Raw genomic sequence first — 14,602 nt, 5'->3', positions numbered from 1 at the left:
ATCAGGATTCACTTAAAAACCTCAATAAATCAGAGTAGCTTTACTTATGAAAGCATGTGAATTATTTACATTTGTTTTGTGCACTTCAATAACTAATTTATTTAAAGGATTTAAATAATTCAAACCAACAAAATACATCAACAGATTTACATTAGGTTTGTAAACAGAGTAACTAACTTAATTATAGAATGGAGTAAATTATAGTTATTTTATTTTAATTGATATGAGTAACTTTGGCTTTTTCCTTGAATTCCTTAAAAAAGAAAACTATAATTTCTTCCCTTCATCAAAGCAGAACTAAAAAGTACTGCTTCTGTTAATGATATTCATCTACAAATATGGAATAATTTGCTTATTTCTCATACCCAATTAAATTTCCAGCGAGTAGATATTCCCTGCTGACACTGCATATGGCTAGAACTGTCTAGAGAAAACTTCTATGCTCAGTTCTGGCAGCTCTGAATAAAATCTACAGATGACAACAAAAGCATAAGGAGTAAAGCAATGACAGGTACAAGAGAATTGATGGATGTGACATGGAACCGGGCCTGCTGCATGTGCGCATTCAAAAGATATTGTTTATTTTTTGGAGCGTCCTTTGAGGTGTCTTTGGCAGAGCTGCTGCAAGCTGATAAGCTCAAAACAACAAGCTTCTGACGATCGCAGTCGAAACATACTTTACTGGCAGTGCGCTGAATGGATCATTAGCTCCCTGCAAAGGCATTTGCACTCCCTTAAATATGCCTGCCGTCACAATAAACCAGCTGTTGTGAGGCAGCAGCTCAGTCTTCATATGTAGCTGAATATATATCTACTTTATCTTCCAACTTGCTGTTTTCAACCCTATTCAAAGCCATTTTACTGACTCATGTTTCTTAATGCCAATATCATGCTTATTAATTTTAAACGTAAAGAAGTGCACTTGACTTAGATGGAGTGTGTAGTATGCTTTATTAATTAATGATAATCATTGTGGAGCAACTAATGACAGTTGCAATTTTTTAAAAATGTGGAAGTTAAATCAGTTGAATTTTATTGATATGCTTTAAAAATTCTGCATGGTTTAACTTAATAACTTTTAACCATAACTTGGGTAAAAATTGGACAAACCAAATTTTTGGGTCATAATATTTATCCCAGCAAAGAAGATTGTCTATATTTTACTCAAAAGGTATATTAACACAATTTTTAATGTGAAAACTCTTGCTAATCCAAGGTAATTTCACAATTTTGCTTAACAGAATTAATGAACTGCAAGTGCTTTGATTTAATTATAAGCTTCACATTTCTGCAATATAAACTGCCAGCCAATGTTCTTCACTAGTCTTCATCTTTCTTAGTTGTGGCTTTTTGCAAATTAAACAAAGAGCAGATTTACAAGGAACAGAAACAACAGAATAACTTTAGTTTTAGTAACAGAATTGTCAAGTTTTCTTTTTTTCTTTTTTTGATTGACATGGTACGTTTGGTTGAACTATCCCTTGAATTCCTTGTAAAAACATTTCATTTCTTTCCTTCATTAAAGCAGAATTAAAAAAGCACTGCCTCCGTAAAAGATGTTCATCTAAAATAATTTTTATAGCTTTGGCTTTTTGCAAATTAAACTATAGTGAGCAATTTGGGAAAAAAAGTAATGTATTACAATCTAAAGTTACTTTTTTAAGTAACTAAATGTGCAACTTTATGTACCTGATTTTATGTTATTTAGCATTTTTATTGTAATATATTACTTCTTTTTTTACCCACACTGTTAAACAATTTTACAGTTATTCACTGCAAAATGCTCAGTAAAATACCACATATATTCTTTACTGTTCACTAATAAAATATGCACTGCATTTGGGTGTAATTGTAAATCTTTTACAATAACTTACTGCATATTAGGGATTTACGGTATTCTATTGTAATCAAAGTAATCAAGTACTGCTACTGTAGTTGAAGACAAAAATGAGACAGATGATGAAAAAATGATCAACTAACATCTTGTATCCTAAAATGTATGTAAAATACATTTCATCACTTGTTCTGAATGCATTAATTTCCATAGTAAACACTGAAAATAACGGTTTTGTACTGCTAGTGTAAAATGCAAATAAATTCTGTAAAAAGTATTTAAAGTAAATGTAAATGTGGTAAAGGGCATCCTACTATTTAAAGGTAATTTTACTGTCAAATTAAATTGTAGTATGGCAGCAGGGCTGACAGTAAGTTGCAAAAATTCAATAAAATGTCTAACAGTGCAATACTGTATATGAAGTCAAAATTATTAGCCCCCCTTTTTCAAATATTTCCCAAATGATGTTTAACACAGCAAGGACATTTTCACAATATGTTTGATAATATTTTTTCTTTTGAAAAAACTTTTATTTGTTTTATTTCAGCTAGAATAAAAGCAGTTTTTATAAAAAAAAAAAAAAAAAAAAAAAACATTTTAAGGTCAAAATTATTAACCCCTTTAAGCTATTTTTTTCGATAGTCTACAGAACAAACCATCATTATACAACAACTTGCCTAATCACCCTAACCTGCCAAGTTAACCTAATTAACCTAGTTAAGCCTTTAAATGTCACTTTAAGCTGTATAGAAGTGTCTTGAAAAATATCTAGTAAAATACCATGCCCTGTCATCCTAAAAAACCCAGTTATTAGAAATAAGTTCTTAAAACTATTATGTTTAAAAATGTGTTGAAAAAATCCTTGATGAATTGGGATTGGGGGCGGGGGGTGCTGGTGGATGCTAACAATTCAGGGGGAACTAATTATTCTGACTTCAACTGTATATTATTAGTAATTAGTCAGAATTTTCATATTCCGAGAAAACTATCCCTTTAAATAAACAAACTCACACTTATCTGTGAAGTCCCATCACTCAGCTGTGATTTCAGTGCTCGGAGAGTTTGGGATTCTGAGTTATTTTTAGGTGGCAAAAACAGGAAGGGACCCAAAGAAAAGAAAACAATTGAAAAGAGCTCAGGAGAGGAGAGAGGTACCCAATTTAGAGGCCTGGAGATGAATCTGGCCTGTCAGCCACTGACAAAAGGTGATGGATTAGGAGTTAAGTCCTCTGAAAGCACTCTGGATACTCCTGAGGCCTCCTACAAGTCCAGCACTTCTGAGAATGAACATGTGCAATGACACCAAAACCTTGACATCGCCAGATCCATCTCTGCCCTCAGAGTCAATAGTGATGGGAGCTGAAATAGGGTTCTCACCTCTCGCGACGGCCCTCCGTGAGCCGGTACAGGTGATTGGCACCTCCATCCGCACAGGCCCGGATCTGGGCTGCAACAACAAAAGTAGGAGTGTTTATGGGTGTTTTGGCAATTACATAGAGCAAAAAGTTAGTTCACTCAAAAAATGATAAAAATTCTGTTATTATTTACTTGTCTTTTCAATCTCCTGAGACCTGTGTGATATTTTAGATTCAATGAGAGAGCTCTCGAGCCTCCTTAAACAGGGTGGTAAGAAGTTTAAGAAAAGAAATCAAAAACTTTATCAAGGATTCTACTGTATGTGACTTCAGTGGCTCAGCTGTAATCATATGATGCTCCATGAACAATTTTATGTGCCAAAAACTATATATTTTAAGTCTAGGTTCACAGGTCAGGAAGCACATTTACTATAGGCAAAATGACGCTTGCAGTTGGAACTGTTGACTCTAATAGCAATATATTATATCATCTGAAATAAACAAGAGACGAAAAATACGACATTGGCAAACAAAGCTGATTTGACATTTTTCTTAAAGTTCACAAAGGTTAGAGATTTGTATGAATAAAGCAAAATCAGTAAAGTCACATACTGTAGAATGTTTTGACAAAGTTTTTGGTTCCTTTTCTGAACTTCAAAAGTATCATGACCATTGTTGTCCAAGGAGAATGCTCTTAAATTTAATCTAAACTATCTTTATTTGTGTTCTGAAGACGAATAAAGGTCTCAGGAGATTGGAAGATAGATTTTTCATTTTTGAAATTCCAGGATTTCCATTTTTTTCCATATAGTGGACTTCTATGGAGCTCAATGGTTAGAATTTCCTAGTGGAATTTTTAATGTAGCTTTAAAGCATGATACACTCCATCTCGTTATCTTTTACAACTTTAAAATCATGTTTTTTGTTGTTTGTAAAAGGCCCTTGACTTTTTGCACGTTCGCTTTGTAAACACTGAGTTGGTGTTTCCACATACATCAAGCTTGACCTTTCAATGTGACTACGTAATATGTAAATTCAGGGATACATATCTCTGAGCAAGTGCAAGATGAGGTTTTGTGGTTAAAAGCTTAATTTTTTGTAGTTTGTACCAAATATGACTGGTAATTTCACCAAGTAACACCATAGAAGTCAACAATATGGAGAAAAACACCTTAGATGTCTTAAATGACAAGTTTTTTTTTTTTTTTTGGTAAGTAAACTAACCTTTATACATTTAACAACATAATCAAAACTAATTAAGTATTCTCACTTGTAATCAGAATATCCCTATAATGTACAGTTTATTAGCAATTTTATTAGCAGATACCTTAACACTTAACAGCACTCTACTATTGATAAGCAGCAAATGTGATGTTTTTGAAGCATATGAGACAACAGTTATGGTTAGTTAATGGTCCCCAAACTAATGCACTCATGTATGATCACAAAATGTTATAAAAATCCACTCCAACGATAAGATGAAAAATGGTTTTACAAACTAAATAAAACTTTAACTATTATTTAAACGTACTTTATATAAAACAATTACGTTTTTTGTTTAGTTTGTCTTGATAAAAATCTGTTTTATAACATAAACAGTGTTTTGACATTAGTGTATTGACATTTATTGTACTGTATTGGTGCTACTAAAAAAAGAAGAAAAAAAGAGATTAATAAGTCAGCTTCACAACAAATCATTTTAAAATGGGCATCATGTTCCTATGTTGATCATGAAACCATGTCCGAAAACGAGCCAATAACATTTGAGGTGTTGAGCAAGTCAACCTGTATAACCATCTATAGATGTATAGACATGTATTTCAAGAAAAAAGGTCCACAATTGGTGGTGTATCTTGAAAAGAAAGGTGTCAACTGGTGGTGTGTGTAGGATGGGTGTCATGCTGAGGAATGTGTGCGGTCACTATCGTTTGGAACTGCTGGAGAATAAGTTCATATGTAAAACAGGAGTTTCCAACTTTAGTCCTTGGGGGCCGGTGTCCTGCATAGTTTAGCTCCAACTTCCTTCAACACACCTGTCTGGACGTTTTTTATACCTAAAAGGAGCTTGATTAGCTGGTTCAGGTGTGTTCAATTGGGGTTGGAACTAAAATATGCAGGACATTGGCCCTCCAGGACAGAGTTTGGCCAACTCTGATGTAAAACATTGATTGTATATGTAAAACACACATATGAAGTTATATCTGTGAGAGGCTTTCAGAAAAGTGAGTGACAAATTATAAAATAATGTATCATCATGGCATTGTATGTAAACACTCAGAGGAGATTGCATCTATGAAAGACAACTTTGGTGTTTGCATTGCAGGGAACAGGGCCCAGAATAACACGAGCACCTAAAGATATACTAAACCTCTCAGTTAAGAAAAAACATCCTAAAATGGTCGAAGTTAAAACAAGAACATATAGAGGTGGGGAGAGAAAATCTGTAAAAGACTGTGAAGAACACAGACACTTTAGATCAGGGATCACCAAACTTGTTCCTGGAGGCCCATGTCTTGCAGATTTTAGCTCCAACCCCTGAAAAAGCTCATCAAGGTCTTACTAGCAGAGATGTATAAAGTACTAGAGACCCATACTTAAGTAAAAGTACAAGTACTCTATCAAAAATTGACTTGAGTAGAAGTAGAAGTGCTCTTTAAGCACCATACTTAAGTGGAAGTACTAAAGTATTCAACATTTTTAGTACTTAAGTATTGCAAGTAGTTTATTTCAAAATTTACTACTCAAGTACTGAAAGTAAAAGTACAAGTATTGTGTAATGTAGTTATTAAAGAAAGTCAAAGTCAAAAGACATCATATTGTTTTGTTTATTTTAAATATCTTTTTTGGGGACACTTAATTAAGCAGAACGAAAAGAAACATGGCTTATGATACTGTTTTTCTTTGTAAATAGTTTATATGGTACAAGAACTCACAACGTCAGGCCCTTTTGCCAGAAAATCCTCTCACTGATGAGATTATTCAGCATGTTCACTCACATACATACATACTCTCTCTCTCTCTCTCTCTCTCTCTCTCTCTCTCTCTCTCTCTCTCTCTCTCTCTCTCTCTCTCATACACACACACACACGTACACTGCCCTGCACACACCTAAATGTACACTCTCACACATTCATACACTCTCACACACACACACACACACACACAGTTCTCTCGCTATCTCTCTCTCTCTCACACACACACACACACATTTTTGTGAATTGTGGGGATATTACATAGGTTACGATTGTTTTTATACTTTACAAACTGTACATTCGATTACTCTAACCCCAAATCCAACCTCTAAATCCAAACCTTACAGGAAATTATGTGTAGTTTTACTTTTTGAAAAAAAAAAACATTTAGTGTGATTAAATTTTAGAAAAAATATCCACATAATTCACCATCTCCTCATAACATCCGTGTAATACCGATGTTGTTATACATATACATGGGCACACACACACACAAACACATATAAATACACTCTTTTACACTCTCATACACTCTCTCTTACACACACACACAGGTACAATCACACAGTTTCTCTCTTACACACATTATTCACTCTCACTCACACTCACACACACACAAAGACACACTCACACTTTGGGAGTTTTGAAGTTTGATTGGTTAATATCACAATAAACAGGAGTTCTGTCTTCTGGAAGCACTCGTGAAACTAAACTAAACAAGCAAACTAAATCCTGTTGCACTAATTCACTTGATTTGGATTTTTTTGTAAAAAAAAAAAAAAAACAACAACAGGAAAATGTGTATATTACTGTGTTTATTGAAAATCTGAAATATTTCATGGCTTATGGCTATGATTTAGTTTAATTTTTTTTATTGTTTTTAATTAAATTTGTCTTACACTTAATATTTTCTGTAGTATATTTATTAATTCTGGTACTTTTACCATAAACCAACATCTTAACCATTTGGTAGAGGCTGATATTTTAGAAATTAGGGGATGTGTTGAGAAAAAAAATGCATTGATTGTGTTAAATTAGCGACATTAGGAGAAATGTAATCAAAAAAATTCTATTGCTGTTGTCTTGGTGTGACAGTTAAAGGATTTTTTTGTAATACAATTTTGTTCTTTAATACAGCAGTCAGATATATGAACCGTACCTTTAATTTGACCTGCTCAAAGAAAACACACTTTCTGAATGTATCAAACAAAACTCATGCACAGAAGACTGCATGAGCATTTACAGCTAATAAACTCATGTCAATATTATACCGCCTGCTTTTTGAGCACTGACAGGCGAGGTCTTATGATTGGTTACTTTTCACCTGCTCAACAGAAAGGGCTTTAGAAATGAAGCGCTGTTCAGCCATGGCGGGAAGAATACGCGATTATCACAGGTAATAGACACAGTGGAGAAAACTTGCACATCAGACACGCTCGTGTCTGGATGGATCCACAGCTTTAACAGCCGAGAAGAGAGGAAAAGTTACCTTACAAACAGGCCAGCGGGTCAAATGTCCAAAGTGAGAAAGAGAGAGGCAGAGGCGAAGTTTTACAACATTTCTCCATAATAGTGAAATAGCGGCTTGTGTGCTGTGCCGCCTCACCCTCGCGCCTCCGTCCTCCGCCATAGTATTGCGACATCGCGCATAGGAGATAAATGACGTCATCACGCAATAACCGTTTATGATCTATTACTGAACTGATATCGATCATTTTGACACCCCTAGTAACGAGTAACGATGCAGCACATAAAAAATCTATCGGAGTAAAAGTATTAAACTCATGGAAAATATGTACTTAAGTAAAAGTGGAAGTAGGAGAAAAAAATAATACTCCAGTAAAGTACAGATACTGCCTTTTAGTACTTAAGTACAGTAGTGAAGTAGTTCTACTTCGTTACTATACATCTCTGCTTACTAGGTATACTTGAAACACCCAGGCAAGTGTGTTGAGGCAAGTTGGAGCTAAACCCTGCAGGGACACCGGCCCTCCAGGACCGAGATTGGTGACCCCTGCTTTAGATTGTCCTGGGAAGAGACTAGAGAAGGGTCTGCTTATGGATGTATCTGCTTTGTTGGAAAATATTCAAATAAGTATGTTTTTCTGATAGTCATAACCTCTAGTCTGAGTTTGATTCATTAATAGATCAGCCGGAAACCACGTCAAAAACTTCAACATTGCTTCATCATTGTTATTCCCCTATTATTTACCTCCTATTTAAGGAATAATTTATATTTAGGTTTAAGAGTAGGGATTAGCTTCCGATTAAATTTTGGACAAGAACAAAGATAATGACGATCAGCAAAATATGCTGATCTGAGAACATCTTTAACTCTGCAAAATCAGGATGTGCGTGGGCTTCATTACAACTCAGATCTTGAAGCAAAAATGAGTGAGGAGATAAATATCATTGAAATCACATTATACGGCTATACGTTTGAAGTCATTTCAGAGCCCATCTCGGTAACTGCTGACATGCTGAAATGAAAACAAATAGATTATTCTAGATCATGGCCAGGCTGACAGTAATGGCTCCCTTGTGCCTTTCGCAAAAGCACTAATCATTCCAGGATGAAGGTCAGTCTGTCCTGTCAGGATCATCATCGATTCTGATAAGCATGGTGAGTCTTGTCATTTTCAAGGTAAGGCTGCTAGGAAGCTAAATCCAGTTAAACACGCCACTGGTTTTGATGAGGGACATGACAGACACATTTACATAATAAGTCTTAACCTACACTATATGTAATACCTGTATATGTCAAATTATTTAGTTATTTTATTTATTAAAGCCATGAGAAATCTTATGTATTATATCTCAGTAAAACTGTGGATATTTAAATATATAATGCATTTAAATGATGTTCATACTACTTGATAATTTAACAGTTCTTAATTAAAACAATGTTGTGTATTTGTCTATATTTCATAATGCACAGTATGTATTTATTTCTGAAAAACATACAGATTTAATATTACAATATATAATAATGTATGTAATAATATAATAAATATATCAAACATTTTACATTCATTACAAGCAAGCAAAAAAAATAAAAAATAAAAACACATTTAATAAACATTTAAATTCGAGGAAAATAATAATTTATAAAGGTGTATCAAACATATATTTATATTTAGCAATACATCTGATGTAGTATTAATATATAGTAAGTTATTATACAATACATATTAATTTTGGGGGATACAGTATGACGATTTGGGGGTACATGGAGGTGTATACAGTAAAATTAGCAATACATATCAGATTTAATATATATACACAGTCCATATATATATAAAAAAAAAGAAATATTTTACAATTTACAATAACTAAATATTAAACAAGTACCTAAAAGGCCACATACACAAGGCTGCACAATATATTGTTTCAGCATCGATATCACAATGTGCCAGTCTGCCCTCCGTGAGTCACATTGCAGGGATCTCCAATGTAGTCAGGATTATAGTTGACCAGACATTACAGTTAACATAGTGGAGTCTTTTTAAATTTTAACCTTAGAGTGATTAATAAAAACATTATTACTATTATTATTATTATTATTATTATACAGTGATTATTTAGTTTCTGTTTGTGAATACTGTTTGACTCCCCAGAAAACCATAAATCATTGTTTATTTATTTCTTTTGTTTTTTTTAACTTTGCTTGTCATTTTTTTAAAATCATAATACAAGGGATGCACCGATCAGGCTTACCGAGTACCAGATCCTTGTCATTGTGATCGGCCGATACAGAGTACCGATTCTGATGCTTCAAGCTTTATAATGCAAAAAGCACATTAATGAACATTTACATACATTAAGTATGAGACTTAAATGCCTAACCTAATAGAATAAATGAAAGATGTTGTATTTAATCTCTTAAATATCTCTTATTAACATTTTGTGTGGACATTTAATGATCAGAAGCAGCTTTGCAAATGATAAAACAGATAAAAAAATTGCAAGAAAATGACTAACAAAGCAATTTGGAAACATCGCAAATGATGAAAGAATAATTCATCGTGTCTCAATGAAGTTTAGAGCACATATTTGATGCATAAGAAATTAAAAAGCACCTCTAAATCCATTACTTCTTGCTAAAAGAAACTTTTATTTAAACGTTGATTAAGTTGTATTATTGAATTTTCAAGTTAAAAATAATTTAAGTTTTTTTTTATTTCTCTAATATTTCCAGCCAGGTTTCAATGAACTTGCAATATTGTAACTTGCAATAAATTCTGCTTTTAAACTCGTAAACAACAGGTTCATGATAGGTTCATGAGCTCAGCCAGTTTAGCGAGTATCGATCGAGTCATGAAATGTGACAGATCGATCGAATCTCTGGCAAATCGGTTCGGAGCATTCCTACATACTACACTCCAGAATCAACCCAATTGATCTAAAATGATGAATTCTTTACAAGCTATTCAAGACATATGGCGAATTGTAATTATAATCGCAATAAATATCGCAGTAAATGAAAATATTGCAATGTCCTTTTTTTCCAATATCGTGCAGCCTTAAAATACAGTATATATTTAGCAAAAAAAAAACAAAATTAAAAATAAATGCTTAACAACTAAAAAAAAAAAATTGTCAAAAACAAATAAATCAAATAAAATCTGAATAATTAAACAAACATATGCATAAATATAAACTATTTAATAACTAATCAATAAAATGGGTAAATATACACTGTAAAATCAACAGTCAACTTTATCAAATGAAATGAGTGTAGTTAACTCTAAATTTACTAAAAGTTAATTCCACTCATTTGAAAAGAGTTTTGAACTCAGTGTTGAAAGTAATGAGTTAATTAAACACCTCATTACTTCAACTTAACTGGAGTAAATTCACAGTATTTATAAAGATTAGTTATTTAACTCAAATGGTTTGTAGCAATTGGTTTCCTCAAACAGTTTGAGTTGCCTTAACTAATTGAGTTTTACAGTACTCAGTTAGTTCAAGTTCTCTTCATTTATTGGGTTTTACTGTGCTCAAATTGCTTCATTTACTTGGGGTTTACAGTGTATATATCCCTGAAAATGTGCAAAAGACAATATGACAACTTATGTAAAGTGCTAAACAAACAGGCTTCCAGTAAAGTGTTTGCTGAGAGTCAGTTTGAGTTTGTTAATTCACCACAGACTGACAAATCTCAGAAAGATGTTGCATCATATTGTCAGCAGGAAACGCACAAAAATTAAAACCTTTAAAAGCGAAATCAAAATGATAATCCTGCCGACTTTGAAGTCTAAAATGAGCAAAAGTTCAGTGGAAGTGCTCTTGACTTTTTGTAACTGATGAACTAAAGCACACAGATGTGGGATTCACTCTCCAGACAATAGCGAGAAGTAACAAACATGAATTTAAAACACTGCGCAATTTCACTGAATAAATTAGTTATTTTAAACCAGGTGCTTTGAGAATGACGCCTTTCCTTTGAAGACTTTTCTTTCCCCCATTTATCAAGCAGCTTGGTTATACGCCTGCAATCCTGTTATTTAAAACCGCACAGCGCCACATTTATAAACAAACAGAGGTGACTTATGTTTTTTTTTTCCAAATATGTGCTGTGAAAAGGAGGGAACATTTTCACGGCTGCATGAAACAAAGATGATTTTCTGGGACAATCGCTCAAACGTTATGCTTATGAGAGTGAGGAATTGTCACAAAGATCGTGTAAAAACCAACGTAATCTTGTCAGCACAGTTGGTTTATGACCAACCGTCAAGGGTATAGAATTGCATCATATGTCTCATGAATAATGTAATGCATTCTACTGCAATCCTAATGGACATGATGGCTTTGGGTTTACTGGTAGAAAGTACTTGTTGTAGCGCGAGGAGGATCAAGAGGAAACATTTTAAACACCTGAAACAGATTAGCTACCACTTCTTCGCTTGGTGACACAAGCAGATGTGAAGCGCTTCAGCAACAAAAAACATATACTTACAATGGCTCAATAAGATTCTCTACTCTTGAAAGCGTGAAAATATGCTTTGTGACAGCTTGCACGGGTCAACATGCTCTGGATGACAGACAAAAAAAAACTCTTTTTCTGTCAGCTCTCCCACCTGCCTAGACTTCTAAACAAAAAAGCCTTCGATTTGATTCTACAATAAATTCTAGGTGGATGTTGAATTTGGTGTTATTTATCTGCAGTCTACAGGCTGTTCAATCAGCAATAGTAGGCAGAATGAATTTTTGCAAAACTTGTTATAATCTGATGCTCTGGGTACGTTACAATGCACTTTCCAGATGCAAAATCCAGATCCAAAAAATCCAATGCGCTGTTCACATTTTTGCTATTCTGAAATACTCATGCTGTATTCACACCAAATGTGGCATGTGTGAACAAATCATGCTATCCATTAGTATATAGACGCATGAACTTTTTGAGTTTACTCGCTTCATTCGCGTGTCGCATTCGGTTCATTCGCGCAGGAAATTAGCTTCATTCGCGCGGCAAATTCGCTTCATTTCCGCATCAAATTCGCTTCATTCCTGCTTCAAATTCGCTTCATTCCTGCGTCAAATTTGATTTATTCGAAAGACAAATTTACTACACAATATACGTAGGTTTATCATGAGCAGGGCTTCTGTTTGCTTGGTGACTCTTGCAACGTTGCTAAATGAATAAAATATGCTTTATGTGTTTTAGGCTTTCGATGCCGGAGTCAACTAGATCCTATCAGAGGTGCGCTCTGAACTGTTGTCTGGTGTTGGCAAAAGTATTTACCCTCGGGTCATTAATACCAGACCCTATGTCATAATCCCTCCTCTACAAGAGTAAGCTCATAATTAATAAACGCAGTCTAACTGTCAGCTGAAGTTCAGATTTTCCAACTCGAGCGATTCACGTAAAACGTATCAAATTCGCAAAAATTGCTGAACTCGTGCTGCTTCATTCAAGCGAATCGTGTCATTTGTGACACCTCATTCACATTGACCACACTGCAGGATGTCTATTGACGTCTTTGCATTAATGCTTTTAATTTATAGTACGTTTTTATTAAGTATCTGTACTGCATATAAAAATGGGCCTGTGGGTTAAAACACTTCTGCAGTTATTTGCATGTGTCAAATTGTGAAAGTTGACTTTTAAAGAATAAAAAAATAAATACTTAATAATAATAATAATAATAATAAAAATAATAATCGTCATCATCATCATAATCACCATTATTATTATTATTATTATTAAAGTATGATTTTTTTTATTTCCTAATAAATAATAAATATTTAATTTAATTTCTTAATAAATAGCCTCATTATTTAATTATATGTTTTATATATGATATTAGAGTATGTGTTAGCTTTAGTAAGTGATTTTATGTTAATTTAGAATAGAAGATGTATGGTCTCAATATTATTTGAAAAGGTACACAAATATTACTGTTCTGGCTGGGCCACTCAATTACATTCACAGAGTTGTTGTGAAGCCACTCCATTGATATTTTGGCAGTGTGCTTTGGGTCATTGTCCTGCTGGAAGAACAGTCGCCCTAGTCTGAGGTCAGAAGCCCTCTGAAGCAGGATTTCATTTAGGATGTCTCTGTACATAGCTACATTCATCTTTCCCTCTATTCCGATTAGCCGTCCAGTTCCTGCTGCTGAAAAACATCCCCACAGCATGATGCTGCCACCACCATGCTTCACTGTAGGGATGGTATTAGCCTGGTGATGAGCAATGCCTGGGATTTCTTCAAATGTAATGCTTGGCATTCACTCCAAAGAGGTCAGTTTTAGTCTCATCAGACCAGAGAATTTAGTTTCTTATGGTCTGAGAGTCCTTCAGATGCCTTTAGGCAAATTCCAGGCGGGGAGTGGCTTCCGTCTGGCTACTCTACCATACAGGCCTGATTGGTGGATTGCTGCACAGATGGTTGTCCTTCTGTAAGGTTCTCCTCTCTTCACAGAATAACATTGGAGCTCAGACAGAGTGCCCATCAGGTTACTGATCACCTCCCTGACCAAGGTCCTTCTCCCCAGATCACTCAGCTTAGATGGCCGTCCAGCTCTAGGAAATGTCCTGGTGGTTCCAAACATCTTCCACTTAAGGATGATGGAGGCCACTGTGCTCATTGGAATCAGAGCAGCAGAAATTTTTCTGTAATCTTTCCCAGCCTTCTGCCGAGACAATCCTGTCTCTGAGGTCTACAGATAATTCTTACAGGCAATGCTTTGACATTGGCACGATCAACCCTGGGACCTTATATAGACAGGTGTATGCCTTTTCAAATTCTGTCCAATCAACTGAATTTACTACAGGTGAACCACAGTTGAGAAATATCTCAAGAATGATCAGTGGAAACAGAATGTACCTGAGCTCAATTTCGAGCTTCACGGCAAAGGCTGTGAATACTGATGTACATGTGATTTGTCAGCTTTTTAAAATTTTAATAAATTTGCAACAATTTCAAACAACTCTTTTAT

General features: G+C 34.4%; 1 protein-coding gene across 3 annotated transcripts in view; it reads right to left on the bottom strand.

Moving 5' to 3' along the window:
• Positions 1–14,602, bottom strand: part of tpk1 (thiamin pyrophosphokinase 1) — a 158,581-nt gene that overhangs the window by 98,057 nt on the left and 45,922 nt on the right. For 2 of the 3 annotated variants that reach the window (NM_001006074.1, XM_005162615.5), the window contains 1 exon segment: positions 3,212–3,281. In NM_001006074.1, the coding sequence (NP_001006074.1) occupies positions 3,212–3,281 (70 nt within the window). 3 annotated transcript variants of the gene reach the window in all.

The sequence above is a fragment of the Danio rerio genome, chromosome 24 (genome assembly GCF_049306965.1).
Source record: "Danio rerio strain Tuebingen ecotype United States chromosome 24, GRCz12tu, whole genome shotgun sequence".
Classification (NCBI taxonomy): Eukaryota; Metazoa; Chordata; class Actinopteri; order Cypriniformes; family Danionidae; genus Danio; species Danio rerio.
Note: the sequence above shows the minus strand (reverse complement) of the source record. Positions and strands in the feature narration are given on the sequence as shown.